Source organism: Colossoma macropomum, unplaced genomic scaffold (assembly GCF_904425465.1).
Source record: "Colossoma macropomum unplaced genomic scaffold, Colossoma_macropomum, whole genome shotgun sequence".
In the NCBI taxonomy this organism is placed as follows: Eukaryota; Metazoa; Chordata; class Actinopteri; order Characiformes; family Serrasalmidae; genus Colossoma; species Colossoma macropomum.
This window is the reverse complement of record NW_023494787.1, coordinates 42745191-42768442: the sequence shown is the minus strand read 5'-3', so window position 1 is coordinate 42768442 and position 23252 is coordinate 42745191. Positions and strand designations below refer to the sequence as shown.

General features: G+C 37.0%; 1 protein-coding gene across 4 annotated transcripts; it reads right to left on the bottom strand.

Moving 5' to 3' along the window:
• On the bottom strand, positions 1 to 23252 carry zgc:165582 (uncharacterized protein LOC100124609 homolog). Of its 4 annotated transcripts, none has more exons than XM_036567449.1 (6): positions 22600 to 23252; positions 6801 to 6932; positions 6435 to 6521; positions 3594 to 3746; positions 3349 to 3501; positions 1 to 392 (listed from the first exon to the last, which is right to left on the bottom strand). In XM_036567449.1, exons 2-6 carry the CDS (start codon positions 6838 to 6840, stop codon positions 196 to 198), a joined length of 630 nt encoding a protein of 209 aa, XP_036423342.1. In that variant the 5' UTR covers positions 6841 to 6932; positions 22600 to 23252; the 3' UTR covers positions 1 to 195. The 4 variants fall into 4 exon arrangements, with proteins under 4 accessions (XP_036423342.1, XP_036423343.1, XP_036423344.1 ...); XM_036567450.1 differs by lacking the exon at positions 22600 to 23252 and adding an exon at positions 8949 to 9725; XM_036567451.1 differs by lacking the exon at positions 6801 to 6932.

Sequence of the window (23252 nt, the reverse complement as noted above, 5' to 3'; positions counted from 1 at the left end):
TAAATACAGAGGTGAGTTTCCCCGTTGTGGGAATAATAAAGGGTAACTTATCTCTTTTTCTTTTTTTTTCTTCTCCTTCTTCTCCTTCTTCTTCTTATTATTATTAAACAGGGGATGGACATGGGGGAGGGACAAATGGGGGTACAGGGTGAAACAAACAGAATTTGCTTTTATTGCTTTATATTATAATGCTGTTTACAAACAAAATAAACAGTGAATTACAGAAAAAAAGAAAAGAAATCCTGCCACTTTAATATGGTCTGCATTAAATATCTTCTCTCCGTTGCTAAGAACAAACTCATCTTTGGTTGTACAGAAATAGGAGACAATGATATCATGACTCTCAGAATCGGGACTGCAGATCTCTGTAGGCTCTGAACGCTTGTTGATGTCTGCAAAAAGAACAAGAGCAGAGATTCAGATTCAGCCTTTGTGCCACTGTGTTGTAGTAAACTGCATTTTCGCCACAGGTTGGGTTTTCAAACTCACACTCATTTCTCATGTGTTTTAAAAGATATAGAGCACATGTAAAAAAAACTCCTTGCATTAGGCAGTCTGACAATATTTATCATTATTGTGATAAATTATGTAATGTTATACAACAGTTCTAATAAAAATTGCTGACTGGTTGAGGAACGATTTACATGTGCTGTTATTTGTAATTACAGCACTTTTTTCCTACAATATCTGTATAATTCCAATGAGCACCGATAGGATGGCTTTACATGACTTATTTTCTGCTTATAAACATACAAAAACAGAAAATAGATACATTAACTAACTTCTATAAGACGATATTTGGCCTGCAGCCTGTTTGGCCAGGTTATGAAGACCTAGAGCCGGCCAACATTAAACTCAGAGCCTGTTGTTGCCCCCTGTTGTTGCGGTGGGCAGCTGTGATGGCAGAAGCAACTAAACAAACTGGAATGAACCAGGAACAAACTGAATACAATTTAGCAAAAAGATGATGCTTTTAAAAAATTGACATTCAGGTTAATCTGGCAAGCACAGAATAATTAAGCTGAACTTGACATTGTGAAAGTGATATCTGTAACACAAAAGGCTGTTACTTTTAGGAGGAAGGAACTGCCAGTATTAAATCATGTTTAATAGAATGTTCAGGGCTTCTGTGCTTTACTTTTTTATTATTTTGTAGAACTGTTGTATGAAAGCAGCAGAACAGAAGTGTGTAATTGTGAATAAACATCATGACTGTGATTTGGTCGCAGACACGAGCTGAAGGCATTCTATAACACCACAAAGTGCTGCTCTTACATTTACAGAACACTAAAAAAACTGCATGTTTCATTATAAATATATGATAATATCTATCTAACTGGATTTACTGAAGGCAGTTTGTGAAACCTTGAATAAAAATCATTGTAATCATTGGTTTAACAGTATTTTTTTAGTTCTAGTCTAGTTCTAGTTTTAGTCTAGTTCTTTTATTTCTATTCCAACTTATTAAACCTCAGAAAAACTATTTTTCATGATACTGTGTATAATGAAACTTTTTTTTTGCCATATCATCCATCCTTACTTTGCTTTACATGCTGTCTGCTGATTAGGTACTGGTGAGGTTTTTCTCAGTTGTGGATTATTTCTCTTAAAATCTCCAGAATCCTGGGGACTGTGTTAGAACTATGCAACTGCAAGTACAGTTGTATCTAAAAGTGTGGGCACCCCTGGCCAAACAACATATTTTCCTGATTTTTGAAGTGAAAAGAAGTAAACACATTCTCTGCAGCAAACTATTTAAAAATAATTTTGCACAGTTACTTATTTTATATGTGATAAACCAAAAAAGTAGTGTACATATAACACAGTAATTGTGGCATGTGAAAAAGTTTGGACACCCTACTTAGTCAGTATTTCGTAAAACCTGCTTTTGCGGATGTCACAAGCCTTTGCTTGCCAAGCCTTTCTTTCATCTGCCTGTTCTTGTTTCAGGAGTTTTCACCCACTCTCTTTTTGCAGATTGCTTCAAGTTCTGCAACATTCTTGAGCGATCTCAGCATCTTCAATGATGTTTAAGTCAGGGGGAAGCCAGCTTGTTTTTAGCTTCAGTCTCTTGACTGACTGTCACATCTGCGTTCCGAATCCTGGTGGAAGATTCTGTTCTTTGTTCTTATTTGAAAATAAAATATTGAAATTGTACTCATACACTAATAAGTGCATACAGTTATACATTGTTAGTCTTGTAAGGAGCTTAAGGGAGAATTTCTGCATAATTGAATGGTTAAGATGTAAATAAAGTCATCATTTCCTAATGTTATCAAGTCAACATTGTTCACAGTGTTGGTGATAGGAACCAGATTCAAGAAGCAGTTAATGCCTCTGAAAGGTACATTACAGAAAACTATAACATAAAATGATTATAAAATGGTTGTTTTATGATAATTTTGAGAAGGGTTTGGTCTAAAATATAGAATAAATTTTTTAGTAGTTTTGAAAAGTAGTGACGAAGATAACGGAGCATTTTGAAATGAAACGTGGGTATCATGTTATATACAAGTGCCGTTAAAGACGCATTTAAAAAGATATGCAAAATCGTACAAATTGCACAAAAGCTTAAACAGCTAAATACAATTTACATTTTTTCAGTACTGTGTCCACACTTTTTCTTTTGCTACCATTCTTTTCAGGAGACGTGCTCTCAGTTTCTCAAAGAAATCTGCAGGGATATTTTTCTACACCTCCAAAGTTCAGTCTCAGAAGTTGGTTGCATTTTATGCTTCTCACGATCCACGTAATCCCAAACACAATTCCCCAAAAAATCCCAACAACTAAGGTTTTCAGGTCTGAAGCAAGAGTAACGCTGCTCTTAAATAAAATAAAAACAGTGAATTACACAAAAAGGAAAACACAACACTATAGCCCAGTAAAGGATTTAACTAGTTTGATGGATGAAAACATCATTTCCAAAATCCTTTTTTAAATTGGCCTATTGCCATATTTTCATTTCTCAAATATTTATGTCTGTGTGTGCTGCTAAATTTCACTTTGTGTTGCTGAACTTTTTAGTCTTCAAGTTTCAAAGTTTTATTTGTCACATATAGTCATACACGGTACAACTAGCAGTGAAATGCTTGGATAACTGCCTGCTCACATGAAGCAGTAAGGAAATAATAGGCAAAAAGGTAATAAGAAATTAAAGCAATAAGGTAATATGAAACAGCAGTCAAATAAAGAAACAATATTGTACAGAATGGTACAGATGCAGTCAAGCGGCCTGAGCAGAAAGTTTGACGGACACAGCAACAATAACTAAGAGAGGTGGGACCTGTCAGAGTTTCACAAACAGTCAATTATGCAAAAACTGCACCCAAATGACGCGTCTTGTCTTACCATCACATGTGACACCTTGGCTTGCATTAAATTTGTTCTCTCCGTTGCTGGAAACAAACCCGTCTTTGCATGTGCAGAAATAGGAGCCAATGTAATTATGACACTCAGAATCGGGGCCGCAGATATCTGTGATCTCTAAACACTCATTGATGTCTGTGAAAAGAACAAGAGCAGAGATTCAGATTCAGCCTTTTCTACTGAAGCACTTGGACAAGAACAGGCTACTGTATAGTGGAATTACTGACCTCCGCATCCCTTCATGTTCTCCTGAGTGAAATTAACTTTCCCTGAAGTTTCCCGGTATCCCATTTCACACTGGCAGTAGTAGCTACCAATAGTATTGTAACAAACTGCGTTTTCACCACAGAATGGGTCCTCAAACTCACACTCATTCTCATCTGTTTTAAAAGATACAGAGCACATATGAAAATCATCTTTGCATTAAGTTGTGCAACAGACAGAATTTATTATTATTATTATTGTGATAGATTGTAACATTATACCATATTATTACAACAATTACAGTGACAAAATCTGAATGTTTGAAAGTGTTATGTAATGCGTTATTAACAGCACTTATGGACACATTAGTTAACTTCTAGAAGATATTTGACCTGCAGCCTGTTTGGTCAGATTCTGAAGAACTACAGCATGACATTAAAATTGAGAGCCTGTTGGCCCCAAGTAAGCTTTTCATTGGAAGCTGTGATGGCAGAACAACTAAACAAACTGCAATTAACCAGAAACAAATAGAATACAGTTCAGTTAGCAAGGTGTGAAATGCTTCGCAGCTTCATCTGGCAAGAATAAAAAGAGCTGAACCAGATATTGTGACAGGTGTATGGCTCTATTTGTGATGCGGAAGGAATTGCTAATATTAAGCCATGTTTGCTTAAATATTCAGGGCTTATTTGTTTGACTGAACAGTAGTGCTTTATTGCGAATAACATCATGACTGTGATTTGGCTGCAGGTGTGAGCTGAAAATGCTTTTCTTGCTTAAAGAACACTAAAAATCTGCATGTTTTATTAGATAGAGCAAAGTGAGTATTGTTTAATTGGATTTGGTGCAGTGCACTTTGTGAAATGTTGAATAAAAATCATTGTACTCAGTTCATGTAGTATATTTTTTGCCACTACACAGTTTTTTCTAATCCAACTTATCAAACCTCAGAAAAACTAGCATATTGCGTATTGTGAAAATGTATATTGATATAATATTTTTGCCATATCATCTGCTGATTAGGTACTGGTAGATTTTGTTCTATTCTGTGGAATCCTGTGGACTATGTTGTATGCAAAAGTATAGGCATCCCTGGCAAAATGTCATATTTTGTTGATTTTTTAAAGTACATATAACATATTGTGCAGCAAACTATGCTTTATATTTGGTTAACTGGAAAAAATGGTTATTGTGCCATGTGCAAAAGTTTATACACCCTACCAAGTATGTATTTAGTGAGACCCCCTTTGGCAAATATCACAGTTTGCAAATGTGTTTCGTAGTCCGGCTGGGAGTTCTGTTCTCATTTTAGGAATTTTCCCCCACTCTTTCCTGCAGGACACTTCTAGTTCTGCAGTATTCTTGGGTGGTTTCACATGCGTACAGCATGTCTAAGATTTACCCACAGATTTTCAATGATGTTCAAGTCATGGGACTGTGAAAGCCATTCCAAAAGCTTTAGCTTGAATATCTTAATAGATGCATGGTGGATTTTGAGGTATGTTTAGGATCGTTTTGTACAGGATGTATTGCTGCAGAAGCCAACCTCTTTTTAGCTTCAGTTTCTTGACTTACTGTGTCACATTTGCTTCAAGAATTTGTTGATTTTTAGTGGAACCCATTCTTCCATCTACCTTTGCAATGTTTCCTGTACTGGCTGCCATACAACCCAAAAGCATAATCAATCCTCCCCCATGATAAACAGTTGGTAAGATGTTCTTCTCATCAAATACTTTCTCTCCAAACATAATTGTGGCCAAACAGTTCCGTTGTTACTTCATCAGTCCTCAGGACTTGTTTCCACAGTGCCTCTGGCATACCTAGATGTTGTTTTGCATACTTTGCAGACTTTTGTGATGAGGTTGCAGATCCTCACATCCTCAGCCGACTGCTTAGAGGAGCCTATGATTATTGAGTATTAGCGCAAGGTTTGAAGAGTCAGTGAATTTATTACACTCTGGAATTGTCATGAGCTGATGACAGTTCTTGCCCCGTCTAATTATTTCTAATCATTATTTAGTCGTTTAAGGCCCAACAAGTTCAGTAAGTAAGTAAGTAATAGCTTACTTCTGTTTACGTCTGCTCTAGTTTCCTCCCACAGTCCAAAGGCAAGCAGTCAGGCAAACTGGACACGCTAAATTGTCCCTAGGTGTGAATGTGTGTGTGTTAATGTATACGTCTGTCTGTGTGCCTTGCGATAGACTGGTGACCTGTCCAGGGTGTTTCCTGCCTTCCACCCACTGACCGCTGGGATAGACTCCATCCCCCTGCAGATCAGAAGGATAAGTGGCTTAGAAAATGTGTATTTGTGTGTGTGAGAGAGAGAGAGAGAGAGACTTCTTTTCACTTCAAAAATCAACAAAATATGTAACCTGGCCACAAGTGTCCAGACCTTTGCATACAACTGTATATTAAACAAAAATGAAAATCTAGTAAACAACAAGTAGAAGACTGTTCAGTTACTGCTTAGTCCTCGTGATAAAAGCCTGACAACAAATACAGTGAAAAAGAAATGCAGCGCTCTGTGGATTTTGTTGACATTTTCTTGACTGAATATTAGAGTACAGTGTTATAGTGACCTATGCTAAGAAGTAACACATAACTTGGAGGCTCCTTTGGTTGTTATACACAAGCATTGTGTTCCACTAGTTGTGCTGTCTTAAATATTTTGAAGTAACAGTACCTTTATTTGACTGTAGTTTGATTTTGTTTGGCAGTAAATTAAACATCTATTTTCTGCATTTTCTTTTTATTCACATTTAAACACAGAAAAAACATAACAGAGATAATGTTTGGCATTTTAAATAGACAAACATAAAAACAAATAGACTTCTTGTTATAAAGGTAACAGTACTTGTCCATACCTTCGCATTTTTTCCCTGCCTTCGCAAAACTTGGTGGACAATTCAGCTTCTGAGTGACTGCTTCGGTTGCTAGGGATAACAGAAGACCTGTGGAGAAAAGATCTTAACTTCACTTTGTAACCAAAAGTAAAAGTTATCTTCTAAAGCTCGGAAAGCTGTCTGTGTAAAATAATTGAGTTCTCTGTTGATTCCATGTTTTATTCACTAAACATGATTTTATCATTTCATTAAGCAGATGCTTCTCAGACACAGAAGTACAGAGGATAAAAGACTGAACAGCCATCTAACAAACAAAAACAAACAAAACCCTTTAATGTTAACTGACAGATCATCAGCTTATCAGCAGAAGCACCGCTGTGGAGTCACCTGTGTCCATTAGTCGGTGTCTTGTCCTGCTTTTGTCCATCTTGACCTTCTGTAGTCATACTGCTGGTCACTGGAAGTCATCTATCCAACACTGAGTCTGTCTGAGTGATTAGATCTTTTCTGGATTTTGTTCTGAATTGGAGATTGAGCAGAATCAGATAAAAAATGACCAACTTTATCCTCCCCCTCTTTTTTCCTCTTATTGTTCCTGGGCCGACTGCTACTTCTCATCCCACAGACTGACTATACTGTACAGTCAGCTGGAAGGAGGCTAGGTAGGGTCACAACTCTTACCTACAGAGTTTCAGCACGTAGCTACTTTGACTGCGAACAAATAAACCAGAATGGAAAATGCTAGACAGTGTTTGATTGGATTACAGTGGTAGAAATTACAGATGCTTCGCTTATTGTCCTTAACATGAAAAGCCTTTTCCATGACGCCCACATTTTTCAGTCTTTTTATTTGACACTTCTTTGCTTTCACTTGAAAATAAAAAATTACGGTCGTACACTAGTAAGTGCATACACTCTCTGGTATGAAGCTGTCACTGGGTCAGTACCCCTCTTGTTACTGGGGTGGGACCCTCAAGGGTACATCTCAGTACCTTTAGTCAGGGAACATAACTGTATCATAATCCATTGAAATTATATTCTCTAAATTGTACTGACTCCACACACCCCGTCTCGTCTCCAGGCTTTTTATCTTATTGTTCTGTGTTAAAACGTTAGGTTATAAAAAGGTACAAATATGAAATTTTCACCTGGAAAAACTTATTTAAGGTTCACAATCAGACCTTAAAACCACTGTTGTACCTTGGAGGGAACATTTACATTGTTTGTACCTTGATGAACACAAAATGTACCTGCACAGAACCTTTATTTCTAACAGTGTACAGTTATGTATTAGGTTAAGGTTGTGGGGAGTTTGAGGAACATTTCCACTTACTTTTCAAAATGTCTGCATAATTAAATGGTTAAGATGTAAACAAAGTTGTTTCCTGATGTTACCAAATCAAAGTTGCCTGATAGGTCAGTGAAAATAACAGTTCAAAAGATTAACAATTTTGGAACTAATCAATTATTATATTAATAAATTGTGTTATTTCCATACAATAATAACCTATACAATGTAGGGTAAAATTTGCTAGTATAGACAGCAAAATGTATTCTAGATGTTTTTTTCAATATTTCAAGTATTTAAAGTTACATTTATGTATGTATGTATTTTAAGTTATCTACCTAAAGATTTTATCACCACTTTACAAATAAAAGGCATTCTGTGTGCTAAATGAATTATGAATTCAGTCTTGATGCAAATTTCTCAGTAATTATAGAATCATCTACAGCTCTGCTCATCATTCTCAACTCGTCTAACGTTTCTTCATTTTTAAAGCTTCCTATCCTCTGAATAATTATTTTAAATATATGACCTTGTGCAGGACTCTGTGCAGCATTCTGAATGTATTTGATAACTTTGTCTAAAACAAATTTGGTTGTATGTTGATATTTACAATACTGTGCACACACTAGAGACCACCCTTTCATTTATTTAAATTCCTATCAAAATGGCCATTAAATACAAATATCGAATCAGAAGAAAATGCAGAAAAAATATTTAACAGAAAATTGCACAAAAGACTTAACAGCTAAATATAATTTACATTATTTTCAGTTTTTAGTGTGTCCACGCTTTAGCTTTATTACAGTTTCCGTTCTTTTCAGGAAGATTGCTTGCAATTTCTCAAAGAACCTGCAGTGATATTTTCAGTTCAGTTTAAGTTCAGTTTTCAAAGTTGGTTGTTTTTTGCCTCTCATGATCTACATAATCCCAAACACAATCCCAAAATATCAGATCTGAAGCAAGAGCGGATCTTATTTATGCCTTAACCATGTAATTATTCGTAAGTATTATTAAAAAAAACTGCAACACAAGCTGCTCTTGAAAGTCTCCCCATCTCTTCTGAAAACTTTGCATCGAAGACTCTGAATTGTGTCATGTCTAACAGTTGCACACGAATGAGACTAGGTGTTTTTAACAGAAAGGCAGTGTTATACTAACTACACAACTAAGAAAAGGTGAAACATCCCAGCATTACTGCTATTAACTTCTACCACATCCACACAAATTACATTTGGAAGACGACTCACACAGAAACAGAAGATAAGTACGTCTCAAGGTGAGAACAAAGAAAACAGATCCTGGATAAAGGCACCAATCGCAGCTTATGCTCAGCTCAAGATTATGTCCATTAGATTAATTCAACAGTAGAGGTCTCTTCTGGAGGTTAAGTTCCCATTCCTTTGCTGGAACAGTCTTGGTATCTTCCTGCTGCCGTCTTGCCAATGTTGTAGAGGCACTAAATTTAACTGGATCGAATAGAAATGAAAAGAAAGCAGGTGGCCACTCCTTGACCACTCTCCCTGAGGTGAAGTATCAGAGTGTCACTGTGAGAGCGGTCAGACCCAGCTGAGTCACACCTCTCTGCTGAAAGAGGGAACTCTGAGAGGAGGATGGCGGTGGGAGAGAGGGTGGAGTGAGTGTTGCAACAGCCTCCATTGCTGTAAAAATAAAAGTACTGAAAATAGGGTGTCAGCTAGTTCTGTTTACTGAAGCTGTCTTGTAATCCTTACAATAAACCCCTCACTCTTTTTCTGTCTGCGTATCTGTTCCTCTCTCAGCCATAGATGGAAATTTAAAATATCTTGTTTATGTATAACATCTTAAGCCTTAAAGGCCCACATTTTAGTTTGTCACTCATAACTACATAACTTACATGTGATTTACAGTTACTAACTAATAAGTCTTAAGATTAATAACTGAACAGTATGCCCAGAGCAGGGTTACGTCATTTCTAGTCAATAGCTTAACACTTCACCATATTGACCATAAGGTCTTTAATATGGTTGGCCATTAATGACACTACTTATTTCTCCCTACTATTCTCTTAAACATGAAGGGACCAGCCAAGAGGTTTCTTGAGTGTGATGCCAATGAAGGACCATTAATTTGATTAAGAAGTTTTCAATAAATGGTTCTTTTAAAGAGCCCAAAGGACACTAAATTGTTACTGAACCTATTCAAAGAAAGGTTATTTGTAGAACTTCTCCTTATGAGTCTCCAAGGATCAGAACCATGAGATCTTAAGATTCTCATGCTCAAGGCCTGGTTCAGAATGACAGCTCAAATCTGATCTGTGGCATGTCCAGATTGTATCCAGATTGATTTTTCAAAGTCTGGACAAAAACGCATGAAATCCAATTTTTGCCAGTCGGTTCCAAACCAATTTGGAGGTGATTTTACAGATATGTATCAGTCTGGAAGCTTTGGCCGCTTTAATCAGATTTCAAAGTATCTTTTGCGTCACTCGCAACAAGACAAACAACGACAGTGTTAAATCCAGAGTGATGGAAGTGCTGGGATTCAAAAAGAGCACCAAAGATTCATGCTTATGCCAGTTTGGAGGCTGAGATGATGCACCCCCATCTCTCCTGAACATAGCCTCAGTTCGTAATGTGATTACGAAATGACAGCGAACAGAAACAGTGGAGGTCAAGCCGAGGTCTGGAGCGCTCTTCTTGAGCACTCTCTGAATGATGAGTAAAAAGTGCAAAATGGGGAACAGATGTCTAACGGTCATTTTAGAGATCTGATTACATTTTGCCGACAGGTACATTACAGACATATTGTGGCTGATATTTGTAAGTTCAACGGTACTAACATTATATACATAACCTATAGCTAGATAACTGCTAGTCTGTGCTTCTAAGTTCACACAAGCTCCTATTAGTAGTCGGCACAGTCATATCAGTGGACACAGTGGAGAATTTTTTTGTGTACCTTATTATGTGCCATGCCTGTAAAGTACAAATTGAGGGAAATACTGTGAGCCTTTAAGGGAGTAGTTTACATATTAGCTTTTCATTCTTACATTTAAGATGGACAACTATCTATCACACTCTCATAAAAGAAGATTGCTTATAGTAAAATCCAGCAACAAGTGGCTAACACAAGTGTCTAGCTATGATACGAATATTTAGAACAAGCTTAAATAACCTACGGCAGACTTTGGCAGATTTGACGTCGCAGTTTTGTCTGGGGCTTGGAGCACAGGAGAGCAGTCGCACAAGAGGAACATGAGCAACTGTTGTGCACATATTAATAACTTTGATTGGAACTTTGGCAGATTTGACGTCACCTGCGCCAGATTTAGTCCCACCCAACTCAAATCAAACTGAAGAAAAGTGAATAACAAAATCTCTCAACTGCGAAAATCTCTCAAAGATCAACAGCATTCATAGTGAAAACATCACAATAGCTGTAGATAACAGTTCAAAAGAAGATAGCAGATAATAGTAGACAGGGGCTTATTTTCACTTGAAAATCAACAATTTATGTAATTTGATCTGCCTGTCTTTAGATAGGTCTTATCAGGATGGATGAACAGTGGTGACTGTCATGTCACTTTTCAGTGTGTCTCTGCTTCTCTACCTCTCTTGTCTTCCCTTTTCGTCCTCCAACTTCAGTCTTTATAAAGCATTTAAACTTAACCTACACCAGAAACTAAGCCATAGCCACTTCCTCCTAGCACAGAAACCGCACTCTTTTATGAAATGCTCATTTTTAATAACTGATTTAAGTTTAATAACTGATTGTCATATTAGTTTATCAGTCTACTTAGGCTTTAGCAGAGCTTGATAACACTCAGATTATTAACTGATCGTTTTATTAGTTTATTGGTCTACTCAGGCTTTAGCAGAGTTCAGTGACACTCAGATTAATAACTGATTGTCACATGATTGTCACATTGGTTTTATAGTATGTTATAGTAATGATGGGCTCTTTCTCACACACACTTACACTCATACACAGCTCAGGAAAACTGCATAAGTGGATTTTAAGAAGAATTTTTTTTTGAGAACGGTTGGTGAATGAGGCCCAATGCCAACATCCTCCTGTAAAGGAATTTAATGTTAGAAAACTAATGTCTGCTTAGTTTTATTTCTTTTTTGATGACGTGGACAAAGGCTATTTTTCCATTCACTGTTGTTCAAAGGAAGAAGTTATCATCATGCCTCAGGTTGCACTTTAATTTAACAATCGAGTATTGACTGTTTGTCTGTGTGTCTGCCCTGTGATGGACTGGCGGCCTGTCCAGGGTGTTTCCTGACATCTGCCGGGCCACTGGGATAGGCTCCAGCACCCCCGACAACCCAGGAGCATAAGCAGCTTAGATAATGTGTTTGTATTGACTATTTTATTTTGTGATTTAAATAAATAATGAATTTAATACACTTCTTGTTACTACACAGTGCAGTTTTAGGGGTGGGGTTAGGGTTACTGGTTGTTGTCTTTTAGCCACAGATGCTATGAATTTTGACAGCAACCATCTTAGTCAGTAGATCATCCTGTAGAATTAGACGATTTATTTAAATTATTTCAACCGATCTGTGCCATGACTATGGCACAGATTAGGCCCATGTGATTCATACCAGTGTGCGAAATGTGGGCTTTGGGTAAAAACATCTTTTTTGTTCTTGCTGCTTGTTGATTCATAGATAAACAACCAAACAAACAAAAAACTTTGGCTAATAAAAATCAGCCATCAGCCATTTGGCTATACTGGCCACAAAAATGAGTGACTTGTGCACCACTACTGCATCTGGCCACTTATGATGACTGGTTAGCAGTTAGATGTAGCATTTTTACATTTATTTTTGTGCTTGTCTTCTCATATTTTAAAAAAGGCCTTAATATAAATGTATATAAATTAAAGGAATGCCAAACATATTGTCACTGTCCAAACAAAACATGTATCACCAAAAAAGCAAATTTATAGGGAAAGGTACAAATGTTCTTCAATTTCTATGTAAGAGGTTTTAGTCCAAATGGAGCATTTCTGTTTATTTATTCATCATGATTTTTTTTCACAAGATGTAAAGGACAGCTGCCATGTTGAAATGATGTAGAAAAATAAAACTGGATAAAAATGCTTTTGTTTCAGTTTGGTTTGTAGTTTTTTGGATTGCAACAATATATAACACTATATAGCACTGCCTGTGTGTTTCAAATTACCACATTCTATGACAAATATAACTACATATTTATTTTCTTACAATATAACTGTCAGAAAAGAAAAAGGAATGTCAAAGTAGGTACTATGAAGCATGCAAAGCATGCATGCTCTTTGTGAAAATCAGCTTGTTTTATTGTTATTACTTATTTTATTATTATTTTATTCTTCATGGGTCAATTCATGAAATGGTGTTTGCTTAGTTCTTTGTAATATTTCACCCTGTCATGCTCCTCATTGCAGTGTTTTCAGGGGGACTCAAATTGCGTCCATACCTATTATTATAGTTATTATTAGGGATTGGCGACACCACTGATTTTCCATTTGGTCCGATATCAAGTAATACCTGTATCCTAATACCGATACTTTAAAGTATGTGATTTTTGACAATAACAAATAGTAAATGTGAACAAAATTATAACAAAGCCTGATGTTAATATTAAACTTTCAGGAATCAGTCTTTGCTTTTTTTAAAAAATGTAATTTAACAAAACTCAATTCATTTCAATTCAGTGTTCAATAATGTTCAAATTATATGTCACAGTACGCCTTCTTATAGCGAGCTCTGTCGTCCGTTAAGTAACAGCGTACTATTAGAAATTCAGAGCTGCAAGAGCTCAGGTCAAAAAGCTTAACAAATGGCCAAAAACCAAATGAGAATGGTTATTATGTTGTTTTGCCACAGATGAGATTTGGTTTCTCCAGTATCCGTAGAGGGTACTGGATTTTCAAAGGTGGGATAACATTTCCTTCTGTGTAGCTCCAGCAAAAACAGATTTAGTGCAACAGAACACATAAAAAGCACATTGACCAATTAAGGCATTACTTGTCTGTTCTTGTGTGCTGAAATTCCTTAACCTGTTGAGAAAAGATTGTGCATTATATTCTGCGAAACATATAATCTACTGCTAGGTCAAGCAGGTCATGCAAGAACAGTGAAACCGAAAACCTTGTGTTGTTCCACCAGATAAGTAGTATTATCTACTAGCATAAACTGGACAAGCTGAGGTTTTTTTCCAGCAGTTGTGAGAAATAAATACATCTGACTTTTTCCCCTCCAAAAAGGTCATATTTGTGTTAAATATATATATATATATATATATATATATATATATATATATATATATATATATATATATACAAAAACTGTGTTTACAAGTTGTAACGTGACATTTGCAAAAAAAAAAAAGGTTTCATGACTTCTCTGTAAGGGTTTAATTTTGTGCAGAGTACTATAAAGCTCTAAATGAAAATGTAAGTAATACACAAAGCATGTTTTTATCTCTTGGAAATGTAATTGAGTAAAAGTATTCACTTTCAATAATGTTCAAATAAATATGTGTGCACTAACTTAGCTTTGTGAAATAATGTGCAAAAATTTGAATCTCAAGTTCTCCTTTTGTTCTTTAAACCCAAACTGAGTAATAATGCAAAAACAGGAGTCTAATAATATCACATCTCTAAAATATTCCATCTGAATGGCAACAACAAAATCTCAAGACATCCCAATAATAATACAAAACTCGAGGGCCCTGAGGACATTTCTTTATTTACTTCATTTATTTAGTCACATCACTGCAGAACAAAGCCTTGTATCTCCATCTGTGTTGTTTTTCAGCTTTTGGCATAATTTAAAAATGCCTGTTGCCCTTTACATTGTGTGTAGATTACATGATGAATGGACCAAAAGAAAAGGCCCAAAATGACTTTTTGGGAAAAAAGTCTGATTCCATTGACTTACATTAAAAATAAAATACATTTTTTCTTTCTCCTGTAAAGTTCTCATTTTTGAGATATGAGATTTTGTTCTGACAGCAGCAACATATTCAACACTGCAAACAATGACATCTTAGGAAGCCAAAACAGCTTACATCTAGACAGTATATATAATATAATATGTAAGAATATTATAAGATTATTTAACCTACTTATATACATTTTTAAGTGGTTTAAATAATTTTATTTCGTGAAATTGACTCCGCTGGCAGATAATTTTACAAGTCTTTTTGAGAAATAATTCAGATCATTGTGCTTATTAAATAATGCTTGAAACAAGCAAAACTGTCAGCCAATGGAATAAGACACATAAGATTTCATAAGACAAAATGACAAAATAAGGAAACGTCTATAATCGTTGAAAAATTTGATAATCTCAATATTTTTACAGCAATCCCATAATAAGATATATTAGATATATTGATCTAAAATATTTTCACTTGCTAGTTGTTCATCTGAAGTGGACTGCTCCAAGTATTTGAGCCTTGTCTTCCCTTGTGGTCTTGGACTAAGAGTAAATTAGATTTAAATTTGAAAACCCACAATTTTCAGTTCCTTAGTCCCAGCTATACTGGACAGCTGGAAATGTTGCTGGGTCATTTACTCTCAACTAGGCATGGTGAAACTCAATAATCTGGAAATGTATGAAAGACAACCATCAGTAATTTCTCTGATGGCAAAGCCCCAAAAAATAAGAAGACATCACAAAGAATTGTAATTCAAATTGAACGACTGTAAAAATTAAATAGAAAAATCATCTTTCAGCATTACAAGAGCATAGAAATGAAAAATATCTAGTGCTTATAAACATATATAGTGAAATACAGTGCTTACATTACCATTTTTTTTTAAATGTAGGCAGAACAGTAGTATGTTGGAGAGTTACAGTATCTCATGACATCTAGTGGACAAATGTCATAACTACCTCCTCCAAAAACAATCTCTCTCGGCCAGCAGGTCTTCAAAAGTTATAGATTAAAGGGATGAACACATTGTCGACAGACAATTATAAATAACCTGTAGACATGATTTCAAATGTTCAGAAGTTTAGCATGTTATCAAAGCCCAGTCTGCAATAAAAAAAAACCTGAAATAAACTACCTTAAGAGACATGATAAAAAAAATGCAGATGTATAAAAAGATGTATAAAAAAAGATAAGCAACAAAGTTGAAAAACAAAAAAAAAACAAAACAAAAAACAAAAATCAGACAAAAAAATGGAGGCAGCCATAGCTCTACAAAAGTGAGAAAAGGAAAGGAAAACGGAAGTTTAAGCACATTTTCTAGCTCATTCCCCAACTGGCGCCAAAAACCGATGCCGTCTGCATAGAACCCCGCCAGTAATTCCGTCGGGAATTAAAGTATTAAATTCGGTTAAATATGCGCTAATACTTGTCCAAAACGCAGCACATAAGCGCTATGACTGTTATTACAGATGATGCTTGCTAACATTCATCTCAGAAGTACATATAGCTTCCTAAAATATGAGATTATTCACAGAGCTTTTGCTACACAATTGACCCCTAGCAAAGTATAAAGCGCTGCTGGGGGTAAGGGAAGCGCGAAGGGACAAAGTTAACAGAAAACGCGAGCTTTGGCAGTTGCGCACATGTCAGCAGGGAATTGTAGTCCAAACTAGCACATTGAACTTGTATGCGTTATTAACATAGCAAGAATCAGTATTTTTTGAAAAATGAAATATAAAACAACAATTTAGCTCAAAGTAACAAGAAATATATAACAAAAATGATTTCTTATGAACAATAATTTTGGAAGAATTCACACAACTAAGAACTACAATTATTATTATTAATTCTTTTCTTTTTGTTTTAGCTCTGTTACACAAGCACAGCCAATCAGCTTCAAGGACACTGTGACATCATCATCTGAGGCAGAATTCAAAGTGTGTGAAGAGTCTACAATACGAGTCTGCAGGAAAATTTATAAATTTCATCTAAAATACTGTTAAAAGTATACCCTCCTCAGTAACAGAACTGGACGCTTTCAAACAAAGTGTTTTATTTTGAAACAAGTTTCCTGCTCTGCACTAAATAAAACTGTTTTTTTTGTTTGTTTGTTTATTTGTTTATTTGTTTGTTTACTGGGAAACTTTAAATATTCAGTGTCCAGTATACTGGACCTTCAGGTGAGTTTTGGAAAAATAGACAAAGCCACCGAACATTTCTGTGAAAAGTGTCAGAACTCTTGGAACTACCTGGCCTTCTGCATGAACAGCTCCTAAAATATGAACTCATTTTCAGAGTAACTTTCATATCATAATAATAAACAAAGAGCTTTTTAACACAAATCAAATTTACTAAACATCTTCTGTCACTCCTAAAGGAAAATTCTACACTCTTAGCAAAAAGGGTTCTATATAGTACCAAAAAAAAGGCTTCTTTGGCTTGTAACAATAATGGAACACTTTTTGGAACACCATTTTCCCTTTAATCATGCAAAGCGTTCTTTTAATATTCATGGTTCTTAACAGACCCTGTACCCTAGAAAGATATTCTCATCTACGCCAATCAGAAACCCTGGTTTAACGCACGAGTCTGGCTCAGCTTACAGGCCACTGTATGGCATTTAAATCTGGCAGTGCTGACTCTTTGAAAAAGTGAGGTATGATGTCCACAAAAGCATAAAAAATGCCAAAAAGCAGTACAGACAAAAACTGGAGATATATTAAACCACAAATGATCCCAGACTAATGTGGAAAGGCCTTGCACGTTTCACACTATAGGAACCAGAACTTCAGGGACACCAACTGTATGCTTGATGTGAGGCTCTGAACACTGAACACTCGAGACTGCTGAAAGCTGTTCCTGGAGGGGAGGACCAGGCGCTCTGTTCATCACAGAAGTGTATAAGACGCTGAGAAAGGTCACCTTGCAGGTCCAGCCAGTGTCCCCAGAGGTGCTCTTAAGGTGCTACAGACATTTTCAACTTTTTTCAACTTTTTTCCCTCGCATTTGCCACCTTTCCATCTTGTTTCAAAACTACAAAGGTTAATCCTGTTCCACAGAAATCCCAGTAGCTGGTCTCAATGGGTACAAACCAGCAATTTCACTCATGATGTCCCTTGAAAGTCCAGTCAAAACATACTTAGTGACCTAAGTCCCAGTACCATTTATTAAGGTTTGTAAAAACCTGGTAGTCATTTCTGTTACGAATGTAATGGCATGCAAGGCATGCGTGCTCTCTGGGAAAATCAACATGTTTTACTTTGTATTTTTCTCGCCATTGAAAAAACTTCTTGTACTGATCCTCATTTTTGTCCAGTGAAAGTAGATAATCAGCCAGTTCTTTATGGGTTTTAAAATCATCCACATGGATGAATGAATCGCTGGGTAATAGCCGTTCATAGATGAATTTGGGAGGTCCGAGAACCACTGGGACGGAGCCCTTCGTGAGAGGATTGTAGAGCTTTTCCGTCATATAGTCTATGTATTTTGTGTTCTCAAATGACAAATAGAACTTACATTCTGTGAGCACATTGTTGTATCCTTCTTGGCTCAGTGCACGTCCAAATCGGCGTCCATACAGTTCAATGTGGATGTGCTTTTTTAGTTCGTTGTAATATTTCACCCTGTCATGCTCCTCGTTCCAGTTGCTGATAATCCAGCAGACCAGTTTATTCTTCTTCTTTAAAACCTCAGGGAATATTTCATCTTTAGTATCTTCGGTTTTTAGAATCATTTGCTCGTGAATTGAAATGTCTGCATCCCGTCTGTAGTTCATAGTTACGTTGAATAAGTTTTCCAGGCCTGCTATTCTGGGGGTGTTTTTGGGGGACTCAAAATGCATCCACACCCATTTCTGGAAATATGGACGAGGTTCAGAGGGCAGATTTGACAGGTCACTTCTAATGTCCCTGTGATGTATAAGGACACCGTGTGCCTTCTTATACAGGGCTCTGTCGTCAGTTAAGTGACAACCTTCTATTTGAAATTTAGAGCAGCAAGATTTCAGCTCAAAACGTTTATTAAATGGCCAAAACCAGATGAGAATGATTGTGTCATTTTGCGACAGATGTTTGGGTTTTGCAGGCTCTGTGGATGATGTTGGATTTTTAAAGGTGGAATCAAATTTCAAATAAATAAGCAAATAAAGGTTTACTGCTAAAGAACAAATCAAGACTATAACAATACATCTAACCATCTTTGATCCTGTCTTCTGTGTTGATCTTCTTCTTTATCCTGTTGAGAAAATATTGGGTATATACATTATATTCTGCAAAATAAATTCTAAAATATGCTAGGATTTACTGAAAGCCAATGAGGTTATAAGATATGAAGCATGAGGCTGATACTGCTGGTTAAAGGAACTTATACAGTACAGCAAAAGTATCCTGTATTTAATTCCCAGTAAAAACAACCAATCAGTTGTTAATTTTCAATGAAAACGTATATTTACCGGAAATTACACAGAAGCCTCAAAAACTAAACATAGTATCAGTTTTTTCAGTATTTAGTGTTTCCATCCTTTGCCTTTATTATAGCTTCCATTCTTTTCAGGAGATTCGCTTTCAGTTTCTCAAAGAAATCTGCAGGGATATTTTTCCACACCTGCAAAGTTGAGTCTTAGAAGTTGGTTGCATGTTTCTTATGAGCTAAGTAAACACATTCCATGATGTTGCGGTTTGGAGCCTGGGGTGGTCTGTCCATTGTTCTGAGAACACCAGCAGCCTCATTGTTTGGAGTAACGGACAGAAACACTTTTGGATTTTTTTGATTTGCTGATTTTCTCCTCTCTCTCAAAGATGAAAGTTTTAAGTGCTGTTTATCTGATGGTGATAATTTTGGTGGTCTACCAGGCCTATCCTCCTAATTATTGAGTTTAGTTCCAGTGAAGGGTAATGTTAATGCTACAGCATATGAAGACATTTTAGAGAATGAAATGCTTGCAACTTTGGGGCAAAAGTTTAAGAAGGCCCTTTCCTGTTTCCTGTTGACTGTGCACAAAGCGAGCTCCAACATCAATGCCTGACCTTGCCTGAATGGTCAGAACCAAAATCTTGTAAATAGCCTCCCCAGAAAAGGCTGTTATAGTTGCAAAGAGGGGGAACTCCACATTAATGCCCATGATTCTGGAATGGGGTGTCCAACAAGTTTATACTGGTGTGATGGTCAGGTGTACATATAATTTTGGCCATATACACTGACCAGCCACTTCATTAAGTACACCTCCTTGCGTCCACACCCATTCTCCATTTTAACATTCTCTCCAAACAGGTGCATTTTGTAGTTCTACGATTACAGACTGTAGTCCATCTGTTTCTCTGCATACTTTGTTAGCCCCTTTTCACCCTGTTCTTCAATGGTCAGGACCCCTTCAGGACCCCCCACAGAACAGGTATTATTTGGGTGGTGGGTCATTCTCAGCACTGCAGTAACACTGACGTGGTGGTGGTATGTTAGTGTGTGTTGTGCTGGTACAAGTGGATCAGACAGAGTTTTTAAACACCTCAGTGTCACTGCTGGACTGAGAATAGTCCACCAACCAAAAATATCCAGCCAACAGCGTCCTGTGGGCAGCATCCTGTGATGACTGATGAAGGACTAGAGGATGTCCAACACAAACTGTGCGGCAGCAGATGAGCTACTGTCTCTGACTGAACATCTACAAGATGGACAAACAAGGTGAGAATGGACAGTGAGTGGACACAGTGTTTAAAAACTCCAGCAGCACTGCTGTGTCTGATTCACTTGTACCAGCACAACACACACTGACACGCCACCACCACGTCGGCATCACTGCAGAGCTGAGAATGAATCACCATCCAAATAATACCTGCTCTGTACCACTGAAGAACAGGGTAAAATGAGATGAACAAAGTATGCAGAGAAACAGATGGACTACAGTCTGTAATTATAGAATAATGTTATGTAGAAAAAAATAAAATTCTGTACTTTTTGTAGTAGAAGTAATGGCCTTTTTGACTGGACATTAAACACTGTACACTCTACTTTTCATTACACTGTGTACCTGAAGTACTGATATAAAGTGTTTTGATAGAACTTTTATAATTAATACGCAAAGATGTTTTTATTTGTAATGAATTTGTTATTACTTAAATGAACTAAGTCAGTGTTCTGCAGTACCATGTATGTAAAGTAAGCAGTTTAGCAGAATTGCGTAATTTCATTTTTGCTCTGCTCCTGAGTCACACTTTTAGCTGATAATCAAGTCCTTTTTGGGTGCGAATCACATGTTAGATCAAGAAAAGATAAAAACACTAGACCAGGTGGTATTACAGGTAGAGAAAGGATATACAACCCCAATCAGAAAAATGTATGAACACAAGATATTTCACGTTTTGTTTGGTCAACTACATTTCATTTGTAAATATATATCCATTCCTGCCATTCAGGCCTGCAACACAATCCAAAAAAGTTGGTACAGAGCAAATTAGGGATAGTAATGAGGTAAAATAATTCAATAATGTCATGATCTGAAGCAGATGATGCCAACAGGTTATTGTAATCATGCCTCGGTACAAAAGCAGCATCCAGGAAAGGCCTAGTCCTTTAGGAGCAAAGACAGGCCAAAGGAGCAGTGCCATCTGTGCTCTCCGATCCCTCAGACAGCACTGCATAAGGAACCATCATTCATCTATAAGCGATACAACCACATGGGCTCAAGATTGCTTTTGCAAACATTTGTCAAGCACTACAATATGTAGATACATCCACAAATGCCAGTTAAAACTTTACTGGATCAGAAGGAAGCCTCATGTTAATTGTATCCAGAAGCACCATCCACTTCTCTGGACTCGGAAGGCATCTGGGATGGACCATCACACTGTAGAAACATGTACTGTGTTCAGACAAATCAGTGTCTTTTTTGGAAGAAATGGACGCCGTGTGCTCTGGACCAAAGATTAAAAGGTCCATCAAAACTGTTACCAGCAACAAGTCCAAAAGTATAGGTATAGGGTATAGGGTTGTGTCGGTGCCCTTGGCAAAGGTAACTTCCACTTCTGTGATGGCACTATTAATGCTGAAAAGTACATAGAGATTTTGAAGCAACATATGTTGCCCTCAAGATGACGCCTTCTTTAGAGAGGTCCATGCAGATTTAAACAAGACGGTGCAAAACCACATTCTGCACACATTACAAAGGCATGGCTGCATTAGAAGATAGTCCTGGACTGGCCTGTCTGCAGTCCTGAACTGTCCCCAGTATAGAATGTGTGGAGCATTTTAAAGCGCAAAATGTGTCAATGAAGACCCCACACTGTTGCAAACCTTAAAACTTTCTTGCAGGAAGAATGGGACCTGTCTTCAGGCCCTGAATGCCTTTTAAGTGTTATGAAAAGAAATGACAACAACACAAAGTGTTGCTTTCCTCTCCCAGCTTTTTTTGAAATATGTTGAAAGAATTAAAATTGAAATGTGTTTATTTTGAAAATGATGTGCTGCTGTACAGTTTTCAATGCAATACAGGTCGAAAATAATTTACAAACCACTCTGCTTTCAGTTTTCATCTTGACATAACGGCCCAACCTTTCCTGAACTGGGGTTGTATAACATCATAAGTGTGTGCGTGAAAAATAATATATAAAACTAAACAGGTTCAGAACATTTGGTACGTTCAACACTGCATTCAATGCAAAAAAAAGTATATTTATGACAAAATACCAAATGCTGGTTCAATCCTATAGGCTATCAAACATAATTTTATACATATACATAATTTTAGGTCCATACTGAGATATCATAGCACACAGATACAGACTTTTTAAATTAATTTTTATGAATAATTTCATCGTTTTAAGGCCCTAATTTCAGTGCGGATCCGGACTTCCTGCTCGTCACTTCACCGCCCGTTTACAAGTTCTCTGGCCACACAGGAAATGTGGTGGGCAGTTTTTTTATTTCTTTCCTATTTTTTCCTCTTTAGGTTCTGACCAGTATCTAAAGGAACGAACATCCACAATAAACTCTTACCGTGGGAAGTTGGTTGAATCAGTCCTGACTGAGTAGAGGAGGTCGTAGCTCTGCTGGCGGGTTTTCTTGTCAATTTGGTAGTTCCTTAACAAACTACAGCGAGCGGTGAAACATGAAGGGTGGCTGCGTGAGTGGAAACGTTATCTCAGCGGTTTAAAGCCATTTAGTCCAGAAAACGGAGCTGTGCCACAAACTGTGCTGTCCGTTATGAAGCAGGAAGCAGCTTTACTTAAGCATGAAACGGAACTGCTGGAAAGGTTGTCGACCGTTGCTGATTGTTTTGCGCAACAGCAAACGCTGCTCAGCTCATAACGGCGCTTCTATATTTCTCTGAGAGCGGCAGTGACAGAGCGAGATAACAGCGGCCAGCCTGCTATCAAAACAACACAGCTGGTCTGGACACCTGCAGGACCAGCATGCGCTATGTTTGGATTGAACGTTGGTCCAGCTAAACCGGCATCAAGCCAACACCAGACTCGCACAAACCAGTTTAGACTAGCACAGAGTTCTTGTTTTTGTTTGTTTTTTTCAGTCAACCTGAGCCTTTATTTAAACTCTGAGTACACTGGGAGAGACCCCCATTCACAGTGAAGCTGAGCCTGTAGGGGAATCAGGGATTAAAGGAGTAGTGAAAAAAATTCAAAACACAAAAA

Bases quoted from the DNA above. Each gene is read 5' to 3' on its own strand.
- zgc:165582 (XM_036567448.1), bottom strand. From the start codon at position 18,808: ATGGTTAGATGTATTGTTATAGTCTTGATTTGTTCTTTAGCAGTAAAC.